The sequence below is a fragment of the Tetrao urogallus genome (genome assembly GCF_951394365.1).
Source record: "Tetrao urogallus genome assembly, chromosome: 1".
Classification (NCBI taxonomy): domain Eukaryota; kingdom Metazoa; phylum Chordata; class Aves; order Galliformes; family Phasianidae; genus Tetrao; species Tetrao urogallus.
In genome coordinates, this window is record NC_136813.1 from 151606987 (window position 1) to 151628241 (window position 21255).

At 36.3% G+C, this 21255-nt stretch overlaps 2 protein-coding genes across 2 annotated transcripts; one reads left to right on the forward strand and one right to left on the reverse strand.

The window, feature by feature from the left end:
* Nucleotides 1-661: 661 nt before the first annotated feature.
* RLIG1 (RNA 5'-phosphate and 3'-OH ligase 1) lies at nucleotides 662-6074 on the reverse strand (the record flags this gene model as incomplete). The annotated part of the gene is made up of 7 exons (XM_079540782.1): nucleotides 662-850; nucleotides 1400-1569; nucleotides 3006-3200; nucleotides 3571-3687; nucleotides 4047-4142; nucleotides 4679-4796; nucleotides 5985-6074. The coding sequence occupies 7 exons, from the start codon at nucleotides 6072-6074 to the stop codon at nucleotides 662-664; spliced, it is 975 nt and encodes a 324-aa protein (XP_079396908.1).
* A 1350-nt stretch (nucleotides 6075-7424) lies between these two features.
* LOC306949289 (uncharacterized protein C12orf50 homolog) lies at nucleotides 7425-19879 on the forward strand (the record flags this gene model as incomplete). The annotated part of the gene is made up of 11 exons (XM_079539143.1): nucleotides 7425-7472; nucleotides 9593-9716; nucleotides 11599-11775; nucleotides 13095-13172; nucleotides 13330-13449; nucleotides 13742-13861; nucleotides 15548-15652; nucleotides 16050-16157; nucleotides 16388-16591; nucleotides 18510-18601; nucleotides 19841-19879. 11 exons carry the CDS (start codon nucleotides 7425-7427, stop codon nucleotides 19877-19879), a joined length of 1215 nt encoding a protein of 404 aa, XP_079395269.1.
* Nucleotides 19880-21255: the final 1376 nt, after the last annotated feature.

Genomic DNA, 21255 nt, shown 5'->3' on the forward strand with positions numbered 1-21255 from the left:
TACTACGAAGTCAAATCTCTCACTAAGAATCTTCAAGACAGAATAAGTATGCTTCCTTTTACTTCCTCTGATCTTCGCACAAAAATAGTGGAAGTAGATTTAGGATGTAGATTAATTAGTTTTTCAGCATAATGCTGCAGCTTATCAGTTGAATAATATCATAAAATATTTTCACCCAAGAAAGATACAAACATTTTAAGATATCATCACACTTCAGACCTAATTCTGGTGCTACCAGAAATCTATTCTTCATTGATAAAAAACTAGATCCTGAATCTGAGTTCTACATGTTGTTGTGTCACAGTCATTATATTTAGAAAAGCGCATCCTAGGGAAATTTCACAGTTGATTGCATTCATTAATTAAGCTGCTAGGATCAGCCAGTTAGTTAGACAACGTGCTGTTTAACCATTAGCAGATCCAGAAATGGGTGAACAAGTTAAGGATTTTTCAAAAATAAAAATAAACATGCTTGAAGCTAGATTCTGTTCTGGATGTCACATACGTCACTACTTACAATAAATCATTTAAGAAAAACTTCAAACTATACAGTACAGAGCTTACTCTTCGAGCAGGAAGATTCCTTTTTGGAAGGGAGTTCTGTGATAGAAGAAAGCGGAATGCAGGACATAGAGCTACTGACTGAAAATAGAAAATAACTTCAATCATCAAACTTGATATCTTTGAGACTGTCAAATCTTTGACCGTCTAGTTTTGAAAACTGATGAAACAAACTCTTTGGTCCAAAATCACAGTCACAGTCATTTCTATTGAAAGAAATAACAACAGGCTGAGAATTCAGGTATGTCTCTGCAAGTGGCCAGCGTAAACCAAGGTGATGGCGATGGAGCTAAAATAAGAAGAAATAGATCCATTTAGAGATTTTGATATAGCAGCCTGAGAGTTCCCAATTTGAGGGGGAAGGAGGATTCAGTTCTAGGATTCTCTGTACTAGATCAATTCTGATAAACATTTATTAATTATCTGTTAGAATAATATGACTGAGTGAAGCACAAAAAGCAAACAGGAACCACTGTGTCCTCTGAAGCATCAGAAATAAAAATTAACTTGCTAATTAATAAAAGATTACATCAACAATCCTTATTCTCTAGGTCAACATTACAAGAAGTGAACTTTTTTAAATAAAGTTTTAAAATGTTGACCAAATCCTGCGTAGACAGGAAAATTATTTTATATTCTCAATTACTATAAACATAATGTAGATAATAAAGAAATATATTAAACCATCAGCTGTACTGAATGCAGTGGCTTGCTTAATTCTACTGTAACCAAGTAATAAAGAATTTGAAAAGCAAGGTAAAAAGTGAATGATAAGCCACAATGCCTCAGCTACTACAAATTATTATAGTGCTTTCTACACATCTATCTATCTATTTACCTTGATTAAACATCCATCACGGCAGTGCCAAACAATTCCTTCAACTTTACCCTCACAGCAGCCTTCAAACCACGACACTATGTCACTTCGTTTCAAAGTAGGTGGATTCTTTATTTCAAATGCTCCATGTGGTACCAGAAGATGTACAGGATGCTTTTTGCTTCCCAATCCTATGTTAAATGAACAAAAATCTTTCTGCAGTTATGTGTTTTAACCTCACTTTACCTCACTTTTATTATAGACATCTAAAAAGTGCTCTATAAAGGCAGATCTCTATTAGACTCCGCAGCAATATACTGTCTTTAAAAGACCAATTACACATAAATAGCAAGTGTAGCTATCTTTTCCTCATGCAACTTTTATTTACAGAACATAAGTTAACATGCCTCAGATGTTACAGTGTTCAGTTTCATGCTCATGTTCACCTCCTCAGTAACCACAGAGCGACTAAATTCTTCATGCTTCAGATCAATCCATATCACAGATATCTTAGTTTGTGAAACTGCTTATTTTCTAATGAATGTGCAATAACACTTAGGCAAGGCTGTTTAATAAAAGAAAAGAAACATTGCCTCTTTAGTGACCGAAGATTTACACTGAAAACTAAGACCAAAACTATAAAAAAAAGTTGTTGCCATTTGTTTAAATTCTAACATAATGCTCAGACCATGTACCATTTTTCCTGTCCTTCCTTGGCAATTACCCTTGCAGCCAAGCAAGGAAGTTAAAATTCATTTGTGCTCATGCTCAATTGAGTTTTCGGTTAACAAGCTTTGAAAGGGAGAAATAACAGTCAAAATTTAGCTTTAAAATTACATTTCCTTAAGAAGAGACTCATAATATTTAACTATTTTAAAACTGCAACTCATGACTAATTCTAGGGACTAAAAAAATCTAAGGGTGAATAAAATTTTCTATTTCAATAAACTAAGCAGCATCAAGAAAAGAAGCACCTTCAAACAATCTTGAAATATTTTTTAAACTGACATTTAAAACAACTTTTCCAGTTAGTGTATTTTTTTTTTCTGGGAAATTCTCATTAAAAATGTACTCATTAACTGTCTGAAAATTGCAGTAAGGATTAGTTAAAACCTGTGCCTTGACTACTGAGAAAGCACAGCCATTTTTCAGATGTCACAGAGCTCTGCATCAGTATAGTAGAAACCTCAGTTTCAGGTGTGGCATAAACTTTTTCCTATAAATAGATATATATAATAGGCATGTATTTTTTAAAATCACAGTTACCTTCATGCAGAAATTTTTATGGTTCTTTGCATGAATAAAAACTGCTGCTCTTTGTTGAAAAGCTACAGCAAAGCATTTTCATATTAGCTCCTGAAGAACATGCAGGCAGACAGAGGTTTAACACACAAACTTGTAGCAATTTTACGTTCTAAGCTGAGTGCATTTTGGGTACCAACCTTAGAGTATTCTTTGAGCTAGCCCTTCCTTTCCTTCCTAATAAGTGTTACATATTTAAACATGCCTTTTCCTTTCTTCTATTTAAAGAGAGAAAAAAAAAAAAAAAAAAAAAAACAACAAACAAAATTAATGCCTTTCCAGCCAAAACATCACTGAATAAAATATTTTATCCATACAAACTTACCATATGGATTTGCATTAATATTTGTCCCAATAAGCTCCAGTGTTTGCTCTAGAAGTTCTGACAGTGATACTGGTCTAATTTCCAAAAGCCCAGGGTCAGCATGGTGTTTCAATACAAGTGCCATTTCAGCCTCATAATTTACAACAGACGAGTGCCAGCAATACTGCTTACTGTTTTTCTCCACGGGCACCCAACCTATGACAAAACATTCAATTTTACCAAAGTATCTGAATTTATCAAATGCCAATTAAAACTGTATATGCATTAAAACCAGACCAAAACAACAATGAAAAGCCACAACAGTTACCTTTGCTAAAAACAGAGTAACTAGAGAAACAGTTAGATCTCTAAGAAATACAAGAATACATACATGGCAATTTTCTAGCATGAACATACAGAACTTCAGCTGAAGACAAACTGTAATTATTTTTAGTATGTCAGAACAAAGCCTTTCTGGATAATGAACAAATAATATTTGGATTGGTTTCTATATGTGCTAGCTACTATTTTTAATAATTCTGATTCACTTCAAAACAGTATTTTTTCACTGTTTTACCATGTGTACCTGGCATGTGTCCGTTTTCGTCAGGCAAAGGATTGCCATTAGAGAATTCTATTTCCTTGGCTGGGATCCAGGTATCTGGAACAGGCTTGAAATCCTCTTCAACATTCCAAATAAATTCTAAACATATAAATGCAGCATTTAGAATTTGGCAAACTGTTAGAATTACATTTTAATCCTCTGTCAATGTGAGCATTAAAATACTGTGATCTAAACCTTATTTGAAAGACAGTAGTGCACATTACTTTGTAAAAGCGCCAATGCTTGATTTTCAGTCTAGAATTATGAAGTTTAAAGAAACATATTAGCCTTTAAGTAGTTAAGATTAAGAAACAGCTACCTGAATAGCCTATAATATATTTAAACTAGGACAAGAGAAGAAAAGATGAGTGACATGAAAAAAAATGGAGGTGGATAAGTGACACTTCCTGCATCAGATGAGAGGTGAAGTATCCTGCAGAAAAAAAATCTTTACTGACCTTTACAATCTTCCACTGAATATAAGAATCGTTTGAACCTTTTTTCAGCTTGTTTGTTGGGTCTTCTGTCCAGCCTGGCCCATAGGTATGGTTGCCCTACAGATCCCAAAGTTATAAAAACAGTGGTTTACTTACGTAGTCATACCCTGCTCAGTACAGAAATCAACTGCATAAAAGTTCAAGCATGAAACTGTTGCTTATTTGTCACTACAAAAATTTTACATCCAAAGGACTGTTTTAATTAACAAATTAGTTATTGTATACAAATCTGGAAATCTACTTGTAGAATTTTGTCTAGTTTAATACAAAATTTTCTTGCAATTTCGGGACAAGAACCCCAGCGATGCAATAAACCAATCTTCTAATTTTCTCCCAAACTCCGCCATTTTGACCCTAATCAAGGAAATCAAACATCCTGTACATAAACTCTAGCATGCAAAGTACATCTACGACTAATAATTTTTGAAATGAGGCAAGTTAACTTAAACTATACTTCATATGTATCAGAGAGTAAAATCTCCAACAATTTTATGGACACTTTAATATACTTATAGTAACTATTACTTTAGTATTACAACTAAAACAGGCTACTAGTCAGCATGAAAAACTTGTATATTGATCTCCCTTATTACCTTTATAGGTAGTTACGTAACAGCAGGTTCCATCCACCTTTTCAGTAGGAATTGCATTGTATATATCTGCCTCTAATGCCTTTTCATTTAGGGTTTCAGTTGCCAAAACTTTAAACGGCTGAAAAGAAGACAGGTATTTTAAATCCTAATCACTGCTACATTGCTGCATTGTTCTCATACATTCTTGCTTCATACCACTGGCCTCTATAAATCCAATACTATATGCTATATTGCTGATTTCTAATACTATCAAAATGAATAGTCGTTTCTGCAAAACAAGTTTGAAAAATAAATGCTGTAAGGCCAAAAAAAAAAAGGCAAACGGTTTGTAAACTCTGATCCTCCTTTCCATTCTTGATTAGTATTTTGAGATTACTTTGCCTCCCACTTTAAATGGGGCATGTTATCTATGCAGGTTCCAGTCTAATGCAACAGATTGGGTTAGAAGGGACCTTAAAGACCATGTAGTTCCAATCCCCTGTGGCAGGCAGTGACACCACCCACTGGATCAGGCTGCCCAGGGCCGCTTCCAGCTTGGCCATCAACACCTGCAGGGACAGGGCACCCACAGCTTTCTGGGCAGCCTGTTCCAGCACCTCACCATCCCTGACTAAAGATGTTCCCCCTATCATCTAACCTAAGTCTCCCCTCTTTACTTTAAAGTGGTTCCCCATGTCCTATCGCTATCAGACCATGCAAAAAAGTCGGTCTCCCCCCTTTTCCATACACTTCCTTTCAATACTGACAGGTTGCCATGTGCTCTCCCTCAAATATTCCATTAATCCTACCTGTAACCGTAACATAAACAACATACAAAGACAATATTTTCAGATAGCGAAGAAAACATCAGTCAGTTTTCCTACCAGCAATGCCTTTCTTTCCTAGCAGCCACAGCCCCAGTGCTATCCTTGCTCACACACCTAATCCCATCTGCTTTTTCATATGAAGGAACAGCAATTTAGGGTACGGCCCTAACACGACCATTATAGGGCGCAGTTACTGATGCATTGGCATTACTCTCTTTTTTCCACTCCTTAATCAGTCAGCAAAGGGAGAAAAAAAAAAAAAAACACAGACGGATCCCACCTCACCACGCAGCGCACAGGTTTTTCACTCTAACCGGACAGCAGAAAGTGGAAGCCTACAGCCGCACGGACGGATGCTACTGCCTCTGACATTTCGCCCTCGCCCCCCGGGCGCTCCCCTGCAGCCGGGCCGGGTCCACTTAGGCGACACCTCCGCTGCCGCCGACTCCCGGCCTCGGCCCACCGAGCACAGCGCCTCCCGCGACCCGCGCCGCGGTCACCTGGCGCTCCCGCTTGGCCGACGGCTCCTCCTTCACCTCGGTCACGAACAAGCACGGCACCTTGCGCTGCACCGCGCCCCTGCGGCTCATGGCCCTGCCGACCCGATCGCGCCGCCGGCCCCGCGCCCGGCCGGAAGCGCGCCCGCACCGCGCTGAGCCATGGGAGACGTAGTCCGGCTGCGCCCGGCAGGAGTCCCATGGCAGAGCGAGGTCGCCTCTCGCGGCGGGCGGGGGTGTCCCGCCGGGACGGGGCACGCGCTGGGGCTGAGGCGAAAGCCGTTGGCTGTTACTTCAGCGGCTGATCTCGCTCGACGGCCTTCACTCCGCCTTTGCGCGGGCATGGAAGCGGTGTCCCCAAGGAGCGGAGGCTTCTCGGTGTCAGGTTGTGCCTGGGGAGGGACGGCCGCCTCCTTTCGTTGCCCGGGTTCTCTGCGCTGTCAGAGTTAGGGTAGTTCCTGACAGCGGTAGCTGTTTGTTTCAGTGCATGCTCCTGCCCACTGATCGTTCGTTATTCATTCTCTTAATCTGTTCTCCTTAATTTTCTTAACTTTCCTGAGTGCTGAGTTCAGGTGGAAAGTGTGCCTAACTCCTAGAGCCCTTTAAATGTCTTTCCTCTGTTAAAGCTCTTGCTTTTGCTGCCCACATTGAGCCTAGCCAGCACTTTCGAGCAAAATCATCGCAACCCGGAATGGAGGGGTTAATTGGTAACACAAGTATAAGCTGTTCTCTCTGCTTTAGCTGTGGCAGTGGACATCATGGGAGCAAGAGAAAGCAATTAACATAAACAACATCAGCAGTCAGCACCTTAGAGCGTACTGACAGGAAGAAGCAAGTGTCTCAGTCCAAAGAGAGATACGGTAAGAAAAACATTGTGTACAAGGATTTTAGGGATAAGATTTGTATTTGGTATATCAAAGATTTGTTTTGAAGATCACAGCTTCTGCAGTGAGAAGTTGGGTATCATTTAAACTATGCCAAATGGGTCCGTTCCTTTTTACGTCAAACTTTTTGAAAGAAGAAGCTTTGCAAGAAGAAATTTTGAAAGGAGTATACAATAAACTCTTGGAAAAGGTTCAATTTTTCATGCTTAATTCAGTGAAAATAGGGAAGATGTCCAAGCCTGAAACGCTTGATGTTATCTGATGATGTCACAGGATCTAGAAGAGCATTGGAAACCGTGGAAACGTAACATTCTAGCCACCATCTTTGACAGTTAGCAAACCTGGCTCCCTAGCTCTGCTGTACTTAGTTTTAGCTACACTGTCAGTTGGAGTTTTGTTTCAAAACAGAAGCAGAGTTGAATTTCTGAAAACTCAATTTTTAAAGAAAACTACTGTTTTCAGGATAAAATTAAGATTTCCCTGTACAGGGATAGCTTTTATGTTTTAATGTATGATCTGCCTGAATAAAACGAGTAGAGTAGATGCATAAGAAGTGAAAATGGCTGAAGGTGGGAATAACTGCTACTTTTATTCTCCATACGCACAGGTAAATGCAATAGATTTTGGAGTGGTCAGCGTCCTTGAATTCTTTGATACATGCATATTTAGATGGAGATTTATTACCTAACGTTAAAAGTTGCTATGTCTTTATCATGGCAGTAAGTGTAAATCAATTGTCTGATTTTTCAGAAGTGAGAAGGGCGAGTTGTCCTAATTATTCCTGTGACTAGGGCTCAGATACTCAGGAAGCGAAGAAGTTTAAAATCCCTCTTAAAAATCACTCATCACTCATCTTTCTTTATCTGTCAATGTTATATTAAATGAATAGACCATGTTTATAGTTTCCACTTACACTGACTACCTGAATTTCTTTGAAGCCTGTTATAGAAATTGAAGCCATTCATAATGAGTTTTGTCCTTTAAAGAAATATTTACTTTCCAACTGGTAAAAATCCAGGCTAGATACAGAGTTCCTGGTTATTGTATCTATTTGAGCATTAGTGTTTTAGGTATTAATGCTTTGGAGGCAGGCTTTGGCTCCAAATCCCAGCATGTCTCAGTGCATGAACCAGCTATATTGACGGAATTCCAAAAGCAATGTGGTGTTGAGATGCTGCTCCTTGATTCTGCCCCTTCAGCTGCTAATGTTTGTAGCTGAGTGAAACTTATTTCCCCAAAGCAGATGGGAATATTCCAATTTATTTTGGAGAGAATTCAGGCAATTCAAAGTCTTTGTTTTCCTTAAAAAAAATAAATAGACAAATTCTTTAAGAAATAGCTGGTTGTCTGCTGTTTGCAACTCTCAGCTGGCATATAGTTCATATCCCAAATATAAACTTGATTTTCCCATCTTCAGAGTGTTGTTCTTGAGCACATGCCTATTTGTAATTATGAGTTTCCTTGAGATGTGCTGGAGAATGATAGCTCAGGTTATAGGGAAAAGTGAATTGTATGATCAGAGACAATGCTAGAATCAAAAAACTTTAATAAAGCGGATAATAGAATTTTGACTAAAGAAAGGGACTTTCATTGGAAATGTGCTAATTGTGCACTATGTACACAGACATAATCTGGAAAAATCTTAATCAGTATAATCCCAGCGTTGTGATTATGTAGAAGTGAAGCAGCAATAATTAAATAACTAAATGAAACAATGTCAATAATTTCTTTTTCCCATTAAGCTTCTTTGTGTCATAGGAAAAAACAACTGGCAGATGGCATAGGCAGTGTAATGATAGATTCAGAACATCAAATCCTGAACATTTTTGGTAACTTGTAAATATATTTCATTATAGTATTTTTATTCTTGGCTGCTCTATGGTCTCTCCCATTAATGAAAAGAAGTTTTATTGGAGGAGACTCTCACTTAAAACAGCCACTAATACATCGTATATAGGAATTTAGTATGTCTAAGCCTCAGAATCCTTCTCCTAATTAGGATTTCTAGTGAAGATTCTGTTACTGTGAAAAACCTCTTAGCTGTGATACCTTGTGTACATCATGTAGACAAGGGAGGTGTTTACACAAAGGTAGAGAAGGGAGTGAGTTCCTTCAAGAACGATTTTAGTCTGAAGTCAAAAGTGGCTTTCTTGTGCCAAAGTGTTTTTGAATAGGGAATTAAACAAAAGAGTTTTATTCCTTTGTTTAGTAATCCATGTCTGATGAGTCTGTACAAGGATTAAAAATTCTTAAATTAATACATTTTCCATTTTTTAAGGCATCTTTATGTTTTTGAGTTTTGTTGTCCTTATTTTTCCACAACTCCATGTCTTTTAAGAGAGTCTATGAGTGAGATTTGCACTTATACAGCAGACTTCATTTGAGATAGGTCTGATTATCCCATTCTGTAGAAGAGGAAACTCGGGCACACATAAATTAAATAAATATGGTATACAATAAAAATATTTTTTTTCTTCCCAACATCTCATAAAATGCCTGCAGTGGAGTATGTTGCAGGAGAGTACGTAGACACATTTACTCTATTCTTATCTGGCAACAGTTCTGTATCATTTGGCTTAAGCACAGATAACTTTAAACATTTTAGCAGACCGCTGTATGGTCCTCCTAAATGTTACTTATCTATTCCTTGCAGTACAGTGTGTGTTAGTCAGTATAGTCCACGTGTATTCTTACATTTACAATGTCTGAAAATGTTTTGTCTCACAGCAAAACTACAACAACATCTTGTGTTTCTGGGAAACGCAGCCATTAGGCTGTGTGAGGATCAGTTGCATCTTCCATCATAGCAAACCTCGTACTATAAATGGACTTTTTCTACCACCTAGTAGCAGTAAGTAAAAGTATTTTCTCAACAATTTGTCTAGTAAAATAAGTAAATATTTGAAAATATCCTTAAACTTCCACTTACATAGTGCATGTTAACATCAAGATATGCACCACTGCAAATAAATCAGGCGTGACCGGCTATCCCATCAAGTTCAAAGTGAATGAAGGAATTGTACTGGTATATGGATGGGTTTCTATATTAATTTATGCAGTGGAATGTTACAAATCTTCATAGCCACTCATTACATAAAAGATAAATTAGGAAATGGCAATTTAGACTGTTAAGATTTCTGGAGTACAAATTTTACACCAACTTTTCATCTGTGCTGTATTTTTGGAGTAGTAAATGGTAAGTCATCCTTTTTTGCAGTAAATAGAAAATGCAATTCAGATTTAGTCTGAAGATTTTGTTTTATAGAAATAATTAATCTTTTAGCTTCTGAATTGATAGGGTCTTTTTGGACCTCACTGTAGAGCATCATTCAGGGACTAAAGTATTAAAATATTTTCCTTCTCCAGAATGTAATAGCTGACACTCAACTGTCATTGGTGAATATCACCAATGGATTGCAGTTGTGTGCAGTACACTTTCTGCACTATCATTTTCATATATTAAGTTCATACATGTAGACAAACCCAGTAATTTTCTAAGAAAGCATCTGAAATTATCCATTTTATCTGAAGAAATGATTAATGTAGTTTATTTCCAACTACTACAGATTAGAGAAAAGAGAAACTAAAAGCAAAGCAAATTAACACCACCTTCCCCTCTGTCCACTCTCTTCTACCTCCTCCCCTGAAGCAGCACAAGGGAATGGGGGGTAGGGGATTGCAGTCCATCCTTAATGCTTTGTGTCCGCTGCTCCCTTATGATCACTCTTTGCCCAGCGTGGGGTCACTCCAGTGAGATGCCATCCTTCCTGAATTGATCCCACATGGCCTTCCCACAGGCTGCAGCTCTCCAAGCACTGCTGCAACACGGCTCCATACCCCAGGTTCCACCCTTCAGGCAGTGCCCCACATGGGTCCCCACGGGCAGCAGTAGTGATGTTTGTATGAGTTTCCATACTGCTTTTAGTGCAGTTTCCACATCCACAACATCAGCCTCGGCCAGCTAGAGCTATTGTAAACTTAAGTACACTTTTGGGTACGGTATGAACTAGTCAGGATGCCCAAAGACACTGTGCATAAGGCACCCTTTCTAGGAGTAACGCCCCAAAATCAGAATTAGAAAATGGACCTATTTTATTTTATGGAATGTGTGTAACTCCACAATTTGGGTGCTCACAGTAACACTGCAAGTACTAAAACTATATTTGTTTCAAGACTTAAAAATCTTGTTAAACTTTGATTTGGCTTAGTGCTTAACGGTGCTAAATTCTTCAAAATTGATGCCCTGTGGAGCAAGACAGACCTGCCTGCTGTTTAACATGCTTAATATATTTCTATAAGACGAGTCCTAGAATCATTGACTTACTTCAACCAAGATATTACTAATCATATATTTCCCTATGTTGTAAACTATCTATGAAGAGACTGGAAGAAAGAAAGTTACTTAGATTTGTCTCTCTACAAGCAGGAAGAGATATACAGGCTTTTTAAAACAGCATAGAATGATTAAAATGCTTCTCTTTTCAAAAGACTAGTCAGCAGGATGCTATCTTTTCCTTCAGAGGAGCTAGCATGCATACATTTTCATTCTTTCTGTGTTTGGAAGGTGCTCTTTTGCCTGACTCTGAAGAAGATACTTGCTAAAAGGCACAATTAATCTATTTGCAGATACTTTAAATATGATATTTATTTCAAAAGTTTACCTGTTGGTCTGAACCTGGATTTCATATTGCAATTCCCTCCTGAAAAAATCAGTGTCACGTTCTTTTCTGCAGATACTGTATTTCAACAGGAAGGCCAAGAAGGAATTTTGAATTCAGCCCATAGTCAAGAGTCGCTCAAAATTCAGGAGGCTTTTTTAAGACCAATTCACCCTCCAGTGATTGTGGACCTCAGCCATGATGAGGACGACAAAGAGGAGGATGAAGAGGAGGATGAAGACAACAAGAATAGTAAACAAGTTTTCTTTTTCTTCTATCAAGGAAGTAGAGTGGATGTTTTTCACCTTTTGCAACGTAGTTCATAACTGATTTATTCTCACAGCCATTAATGCTCTTAGGAAAGTTGTTGACAAGTTTTTGAAATTGTTTTCCAACAGAAATGTTAGTTACCAGAGGCATGACTAAACCAGTATTTTCTAACTCCTGTGAAGCATCTAGTTTTGTATTTTGATGCAGGTATAACTCATATATTCCATTTTTCACCAATTAGAATTTAAAATATTCAGATGTCTTCCCAATACTCTAATGTAACATACAAGTTCTCAGTTTGAGGGTGGTCTGATTAGTTGGCATTTTCTCATTTAGAAACGCATAATACCTTCCTCTTCTCGCCAGTATTCGTATTATTTAGTAGTATGTGTTGACTGAGCATTTGCTGTGTGGCTTAATGTTAGCCAGCACTGCCACCAGTTAGTACTGAGAAATGTTCAGTAGGGCTTTGCAGTAGCAGGTCAGGAAACAATTTATTTTCATGGTAAACAAAATATTTTTGATCTGTACAGCTCCAAGTATTTTCTTTCTTTGGGATTATCTCATGTTATGGGTTACCTATGCTGTAAAAATTGCATATTTAGGAGGTACTTCTTTTTATGAGAAACAGATTTCTGAACAGGAGTTAGGGCTGTACACAATCATCAGTGAAGGTTTCTTTACAAAAGATAGTTGTGTGCCTTCAGCTCAAGTCATTTGTTCAATTTGATTTATTAAACTGGCTGAAATCCAGTGGCCGGCCTCACTTTATTACAAAAAAGTTATTAAATCTAGTAAAGAGAGTTCATGCAATATGCTTCACTGGTTTGCACACACATATATATATTTCAAAGAACATATATTAAATAAAAAACACTCCACACCTGAATTTAAGCAATTGGATGTGTCTCACTTAAGAGATAAGTCTTATTAATCTTAACTGAGAAAGATAAGGAACACTCACTTCACCAGCTGTGCCAGCAGATGTTACAGGTTAAGAATACTGGGCAAAAGCTTTGTGACCAGAAGTCCCAGATGACATGTTCATTGGGATTTCCTTGTGAGTAAACAAATGTTTTGCAAATGAATACTGAAAATGATTTTAAATCACTTCAAGTCAACAAAAATTGTCTTTTAATAGGTGCTGTAGCTGATGCTCCATTGCACTTGGGAAAACATAACATTTTAGAATAATCATGACAAAAATGAAATTCATTATGTTATTAGATAATTAAGAAACATGAAGGGTCTTTGTACAGCACGAGAAGATATCGAGTAATCTTTCTAAAATCTGCCTACAGATATTTCTGATTTGTTGGAAAAGACTGCTGAAGACATTGAAGAGGAAAGAGCAATAAAGGAAATGTGCTATAAATCTGGTAATGAAATTAGTGATCCTTTTTTGAACATATAATAAATATACAACTAATAACAAAAATATATAATAATCTAATAATATAATTTAATAATATAATTTATAATATATATTATATATAATGTAATAATATGATTTTTTCCTCTTTTGGGGATATTTAGGAGAATATTACAGGATTCATTACCCTCAGGAACACCAGTCAACAGAAATGGTATCTCCATCTCTATCTGTGGAAAATGAACAATTACCAAAGCAAACAATAGAGCATGATTTATGGAAAGGTAGGTATTTTTATCTTTGTGGGCAAAACTTACCATGGCTCAGGTTAACCTGAGTATCATAGCATTTCCTTAGGAAACTCGCATGTTATATACATCAGAGCTTAATTGCACCATGCACTGTCAAAATGCGTAATAAAAGAGAAAGAAGAATATAAAGCAAGAAGTTAAAGGAAATTGCTTTGAGCTAATTACTAATTCATGGATGCAATAGAAGATGGAAGGAAGAGAATGACATTTTCATTTATTATGCTTATGCACAGGGAGCTAAAATGTTCTTTCTTTGCCTTTCCAGGTGACAGTAATACAATTCCTACAAAATTTAATAATGTGGAAAGAGAGAGAGAGACTTCAGGAAGGAAAGTATCAGTGCAGTGTATTAGCAGAACACATGATAAATCCTATGAAAATGAAGGTAATTAACATTGGCTTCTCGGTACTGAACATAATCTGGTAAAGAGAGCTGCCATAAATCATTATGCCTGCAATAAACTTCACTTCTTAAATATAAAATAATAATTGAAATACATAGCTTTTTTGTTATTACTCATGTTATGTGCACTCCTCCTAATATTACACCATTAATTGTAAAGATTGTAAATACCATTTATGATTCCATTTGTTTTAAGATTATAGTAAATATAAAAAGCCTTCATGCTGATTACATTTGACTTTTTCCCTTTTATTTTGGACAAAGAAGTGGCTTGTGAAGTTAACAAAGTAAGTGTAGGAATGACTACAAGAGACATTGCTTTCAGGGCAATCTGTGTATGCTTACTTACCAGTATTTGCTCCTTTTTCTTCGTAAATATTAAATACTGGTTTACTGTATTATTCCTTTTTCTCCTCTTAGTTTGTCAGTGCAAAATAATTCATTATCATGGTAGGGATGCTTGGTCTAGCTTTGAGCAAAGGGGTGTGCATGTTCTATCTTCAGACAAGTATGAAACAGTATAAATGTATCTTACATATTATCATAAAATCATAGAATGGCCTAGGTTGAAAAGGAGCACAATGATCATCCAGTTTCAACCCCCTGCTGTGTGCAGGGTCACTAACCACTAAACCAGGCTGCCCAGAGCCACATCCAGCCTGGCTGTGAACGCCTCCAGGGATGGGGCATCCACAACCTCCTTGGGCAACCTGTTCCAGTGCTTCAACACCCTCTGTGTGAAAAACTTCCTAATATCTAACCTAATAAACTCCTAATATCTAAAACTTCCTAATATCTAACCTAATAAACTCCTAATATCTAAAACTTCCTAATATCTAACCTAATAAACTTCCTAATATCTAAAACTTCCTAATATCTAACCTAATAAACTCCTAATATCTAACCTAAATCTCCCCTGTCTCAGTTTAAAACCATTCTCCTTTGTCCTATCACTATCCACCCTCATAAATAGCCATTCCCCCTCCTGTTTATATGCTCCCTTCAGGTATTGGAAGGCCACAATGAGGTCTCCCCAGAGCCGCCTCTTCTCCAAGCTAAACAAACCCAGTTCCCTCAACCTGCTTCAGCCCTTCATCATCTTAGTTGCCCTCCTCTGGACCCATTCCAAGCACTCTGCATCTTTCTTGTTCTGGAGGCTCCAGATGGGGCCTCACGAGAGCTGAGGAGAGGGGAAAATCACCTCTTTCTCTCTCTCTCTCTCTGCTGGTCATCCCTTTTTTAATGCAGCTCAGGATATAGTTGGCCTTCCAGGCTGCCAGTTCACACTGCTGGCTGGTGTTCAGCTTCTCATCCACCTATTTCTTTTACTATGACTTATGTCATGTGTAGTACATGTCTTTCTTTTAGGTGATTTTTACTGTCACTAGTAAAAAGCTACCAGTGAGAAGCAATTCTGTAATTAAATTATACCCATGTGTATTTAAAACTTTTAATGTTTATCTTTTTTTTGGGGGGGGGGGCGGCTGAGGGGGAAGGGGGAGGGCTTGAGGGGGCCTTAAGGAATTGTCTATTTGGTTTTATTATATTTTGTGCATTTTTTTTTATTAATTTCAGTGAAAATGTAATTATAAAAATTGTTCACATTTAATTTTTCTGTATGTTCTTTAGTATGCATTATTTTCTTCAGCTTTTCTTCATTTTCTGTAGGAGGTGATTATTTTGCGGCACGGAGAAATAAATATGTTAATGGACAAAGAAGGGAGGCACAACCTTTTGAAAAAACACCAACTGCAAAATATTCAAATATAAAAGGTACTTAATTATTGTATATTTTCTGATTTTTACACGACATTCTATTTTTTACAGTATTACTGAAGATTTTCTGATTCTTAATGGGAAACATTCTGAGACAGAATCAATCAAAGTAATTGTACTCGTTCAAAGTACTGTTGGACTTTGTTATTGTTGAAGTTTGAGCTTCCTATCAGGATTTTGAGACCTTGAACTGGGCAACTGTGGAAATGTAGCAACTTTTGTTTTTATTTTGTGTGACTATTCTTGCAAAATAGTTAAAGAGTAAAAGAATGTTCTTTACCTATGGAGACGCGTGTATGAAGTGTGAGATTAGGTTTTCGACACATCATAGCATTTGTTGGGAAGAAAAGGTGTGCTTTTTGAAAAGTAAATCTTTGCTGTTTAAATCCTTCAGCAACAAACAGCTCTGACCAGGTGAGGAAATACCACTTCAAGGGAGTAAAGAAAAAGAAATGGATTTCTGAGGAGCAAAGAAACTCACCTAATACAGGAACAGGCAAAGGTATTTTTAGAAAACAGCTGGCTTATCCATTTCAATGAACTAAACTATTAGATAATTTAGTACTACCTCGTTCTATTCTTTGTGTTGCACATGGACAACCTATATTTTGAGAGGATTATCTGTACAGAATATTTTTTTAATTTTGTCTTCCAGCCTTCACTTTTCTCTACTATGTCAAATTTTGAGTAATATCACAACATTACTGTATAAATTTGTTTTTCCAATTTTAGGAATTCCCACTTCATACTCAAAAGTTACACCGAATTACCAACGAAATTATCAAAGGAGGGATGATGAAACTGCTTCTTCTATTCATTCTGTGAGACAGACTGAAAGAAACACTTACTTCAATTCTGCAGAACCTCGAAGGTCAGCGTATGTTTTCTACCGTAATACCAGAGTCATACAGGAACCAAAGTGTAATGGATATACAGGTGAGTTCCTGCTTACACAGAATTCTTAAAATGACTCTTAAAATACCTGACTGTATTCTGCTGCTTTCATGTTTGTCATTGCAGGTGAATATTTAGGCTTTTATATCTAAATAAGAGTACCTATTTAGGTACTAAATGTGGGCAAGAGTAAATTTAATCCGGCATAATTTTCATAATTAAATTGTGGTAATATCCATAGGCAGAGATACAAACACACTTAAACTCTGTGCTGATTCTCACTTATTTTTCCTTTCTTTCTTTTGAAACATAATGTTTAGTAGACCTCATAATATTCCACTTTAATAATCGCCCTACTCTAGATATCAATAATAATAGTAGTAGGAGTTGTTTTCCAGTAGAATTTTAGTTTCCTCTCAAGAAATATTTCTTGTACCACTTCTGGCACGGTATGAAGGAATGACCTTTTATTTTTTTGTCTTTGTCTTTGCAACTAGTATTTCATTTTACGTATGATTTATGATTATTTTTCATTATTTATGATTATTTTTCTTCCAGAATAAACAAAGTCTTGGACCTTATTCAAACATCTGTTACCAATTTAAGTTTGCTCTGAACTTTTGTGATATACATTATTATGTTCTCATGTGGTCTATATGAACTGGAGGACCAAATTCATTCTCCCTGCTGTTCTTTCAGAGTAATGTTCTCCTTCATCTTTTTGCCATCTGTCTTCTTAATAATACCTACCATGTCATGAATTTTACAAGAAGCTTAGAGTGGGGTTTAGAATCTCACATTTTACTTTTTGGCTCTTTCAGATGTAATTAATTTCATATCTTTCACTTATTTTTAACTTTCTGATTCAGCTTCACACAATATAGTAACATAATTTCGGTTTTATTTCCAGTCTTCATCAATATTTTGATAATTGTGGGGTTTTTTGTATGTCACTTCAGTGACAAATAGAGTGATAAATAATTTAAATAATAGCAAAATAATACATTGCCAGTTTTGCTTATCTTTAAGTTGGATCTCCTTTTTTTGGTGCCTTCCTGTCTTTATTCCCAATAAAAGGAACATCCCTTGACACATTATTGTTTTTAGATGACAAAATGTAAATGAAATCAATCTCAACATCATTGCTCAGTCTTAGGGACTAACAGTTTGGTGGGTTTTTTTGTTTATTTGTTTTAACATTTGTTTTGTTCAAATCTGAAGAGGTTTATATAAGAATAGCAGACTGAATGTTCTTAATGGAAAATATATATGTTACCAAATTCCCAGTCTAGAAAAGGGATAGAGCATTTCAAAGAAATTTTGTCCAGAGTTTTTGTCATACAAAGAACTATCACGATTTTCAGTACCTTTTCTTTGAAGACTACTTGAGCCATTGGGTTTGGAACCAGAAATTCTGATTGACACAAATGAAAGATTTTGTACCCAAACTGAAAACTATGGTACTTAGATGCTGCATGTAAACTGGAAAACAGAATTATTATGTGTTTACTTGTTGGAATTAATTAAATTAACCTGGAGTTAAAAGAAAGTATGGGTATCAGTAAAAAAGTGTTTTTAACCAAATTTTATACAGAATGATTATTCATTAACATATTGCACCTAATGCTTTTACAGGCAGAGATAAAAGAGTATGTTGGGTTATGGATTTCTTTATTCTAAAAGCAATTGACTCTTCTGAAGGATTTTCAATACAGAAACATTGATTCTGAAGAATCTGTGAGCATCGTGGAAATGGTGAAAGCTTACAAATGTTGTAATGTACCAAATGTAAAGTCTATATTTAATAATAGCTTGAATTTCAGGGGTGATGTATGATTCATCTGATCCATCAATTGATACTTCAGTAAATGTTACTTTTAAATCACATAGCAGACTGAGATAATCTTTCCTGAAAATGTGGCTGAAATTAAGAGATCATTTTTTATTTTTTCTTCTGCAGACAAATATTCTTCAGGATCTTACAATGCACCAACTTGGCGGAAAAGAAATCCACATGCGAAGACATTCTCTAAGTTTAAAACAACCAGTCAGGTAGATTTGTTGTAGGAGTATTTGTAATTCAGTGTTTTTGTTCTCCTCATTGAGAAAATGTATCTCTTAAAATCTTTTAAAACTTCCCCAGCCAAAGATTGTAAGCAGCACTGAATATTCTGAAAGAATAGTTAGTAGTTTCATTTGTGAACATATAATTTTGTCTATGTCTAGCTCATGATTTCTAACTGTCTATAATGTTGCTGATATGAAAATAAAATATGTACCTGCTTTTTAAGTGAGGAGATACATGAAGTGAGTTTTGGCTACTAGCGCTGGAGAAAGCAGGAGAGACTGTATATGTGGACAGTCTATTTCTCTCCCTATTTGAGTGCACGTTAAGTACCAGTAACAGCTGTAAGTGGAATCAAGCTACCTAAAAACTCAGAATATACCCTAAGAACCTTTAATACATTTTACATCTGTCTTGAGCGCAGGGATTAGAACTTGTATTTCCTTTCTCCCAAATAATTCTGTACTTCATTCATGAAAGACATTTCCTTGTTATCTCCCATCTGTTCTCCAGTGGTCTAATAGGGATTTCACTCGGCAACTGCATGGTTAAAAAATGTGGAAGAGCAAAGCAACCTCTCAGTTCTTGAAAGCTTTACCTTGTAGTTTGATGAGAAAGTACTTCTCTGAAAATGAGAAGAAATAAGTTGTTGAAGACCTGCTGAACACTGCCCTGTCTTGGATAAATTCTTTCATTGCTGTATTCTATAGAAGATGATCGTTAACATTTTTTTTTCTGAGCAACCACTTTGGTCCTTGGAATGATTACAAACCAGTTATAGGAGATTAGTCTAAAGTGGGTCACAAAAGTGCAATTTTGCAATCTTGTCTTTCAAAGCTCTCCAGGTGGCCTGGTTGTTAGCATTTGGGTGACTTCACTCAGGGGAGTTCAGCGTTAACGCTGTTTAGATTCCAGTCAGAGATGCAGCATTCTCTTTAGGCAACATATAGAAGCAAAGCACTTGAAACCACCTACCTATGTCATCTAGGCTTGCTGCCAGGTCTGGTTACTTCATGCAAGTACTACATAGTTCTCAAACATCTGCTTTGAAAGGTTTAGGTGGAAAAAGAATGCAACAGTTTGAAAACAGATGGATTTTATTAGTATGAAATATTTTCTACTGCTTCTAAGATTATTGAAAGTTTAATTCTTAAATTTCTCTGTCAGAGCATACAGTTTCACTCAAATTATACACAAAATGCTCAGTATATCTATTTTGACCACAGAACCAAGCAGAAATGGAGATGAAGAAAAAAGGAGAATGATTCATTAGCAGCAGAAAGATATGAAGCCAGTACTTCAACTTTGAAGAAAAAATTTAAGTTTAAGAGGAAAGTCACAACTGGACACAAAAATGATAAAATAAGATGCAGGAAATATACTCTAACATTCAAAAACATTCAAAATGTATATTAAAAGTATGTTCTATATGTGCACCTAGAAAGATCTTCAGCCTGCTCACAAAATTTAAACTGCTTTGAAAATTTGGCAGTTGAAATGAGTTTTTTACAGACTTTGGCTATATACTGGAAGACTGATAGTGAAAGATCCTAAGAAGATCCGGTCTGTTTTGTCAGACAGATGCTTTAATGCATAATTATTAATATGAATAGATTTTATTAGTTGTACTTGGCAGTTTCATAGGGCTTTGAATGTAAGCAGCAATACTGATGCATTCTAGAATATGTCTGTGTTGCTGTGATAACAACCTTGATATTTCACCATTTTTGCAAGAATTAACTGAAGTATGTTTCTACACATATTTTAAACAAATGTATTAAAGATTTGAAAAGGACAGAGACTTTAATATTGCTTTCTGAAGAACCAAACTGTCTAGATGTTTGTAATGAACAGCAGCTTACTGATATTTCCCTAGAGGACATAAATTTGTTATAACATCTTTTCTTCATTTCAGTGATCATTGTTGTTGTTCTGTACAATGTATCAATTTGGTTTCTTACCTGTAAATGGAGGGAATGGGGTTTGATCACCTTCATTCTGTACTTAGTTCAATATATCAAACATTAAAGGGCAATGTGTGAAAATATATTGACTGCCACACCAGAAGGCAAATGTAAGCAGGAAGTAGAGCCCAAAAGAAGATCTTTAGAAGATAAAGACAAATGCACTCAAAAAGTCAAAATACCTTTGAATACTGAAAATTGCATAACTGTGTGCCGTGTAACAGGAAGAGATGTGTTTCAAAGAGAGTTAAGAAAAAGGGGGCCAGGAAAGGAATTATCTGTTACACACAGAATACTGGTCAGTAGCCAATGGATGTGCCTAGTACTGAATAGTTACAAATATATGAAATTATTTCTTTGTCTCAAACATTTTTCCTTTTTTAAATTTTTTTTTTGCATTTACATGACCCTTGGTCATTCTTAGAACATAGTTTTGGGGAGCAAAACTATGTTTTGCTTCAAACTTTATTGGGGAGCGCTGTGGTCCAGTGGCAGCCACAGCTGGGAATATAAAAGCATTTTGTTTCCTTGCAACATCATTTTGACTGACCAACTGAAATTATATCGGATGCCTTCTAGGGTGCCTTCTAGTTAAAATTACTGTATTGTAATATGAGAAATGTCATCATACTTTATTGAAAATATCTTGCAAAAACAGGGTAGTGGCAAAACTTTTA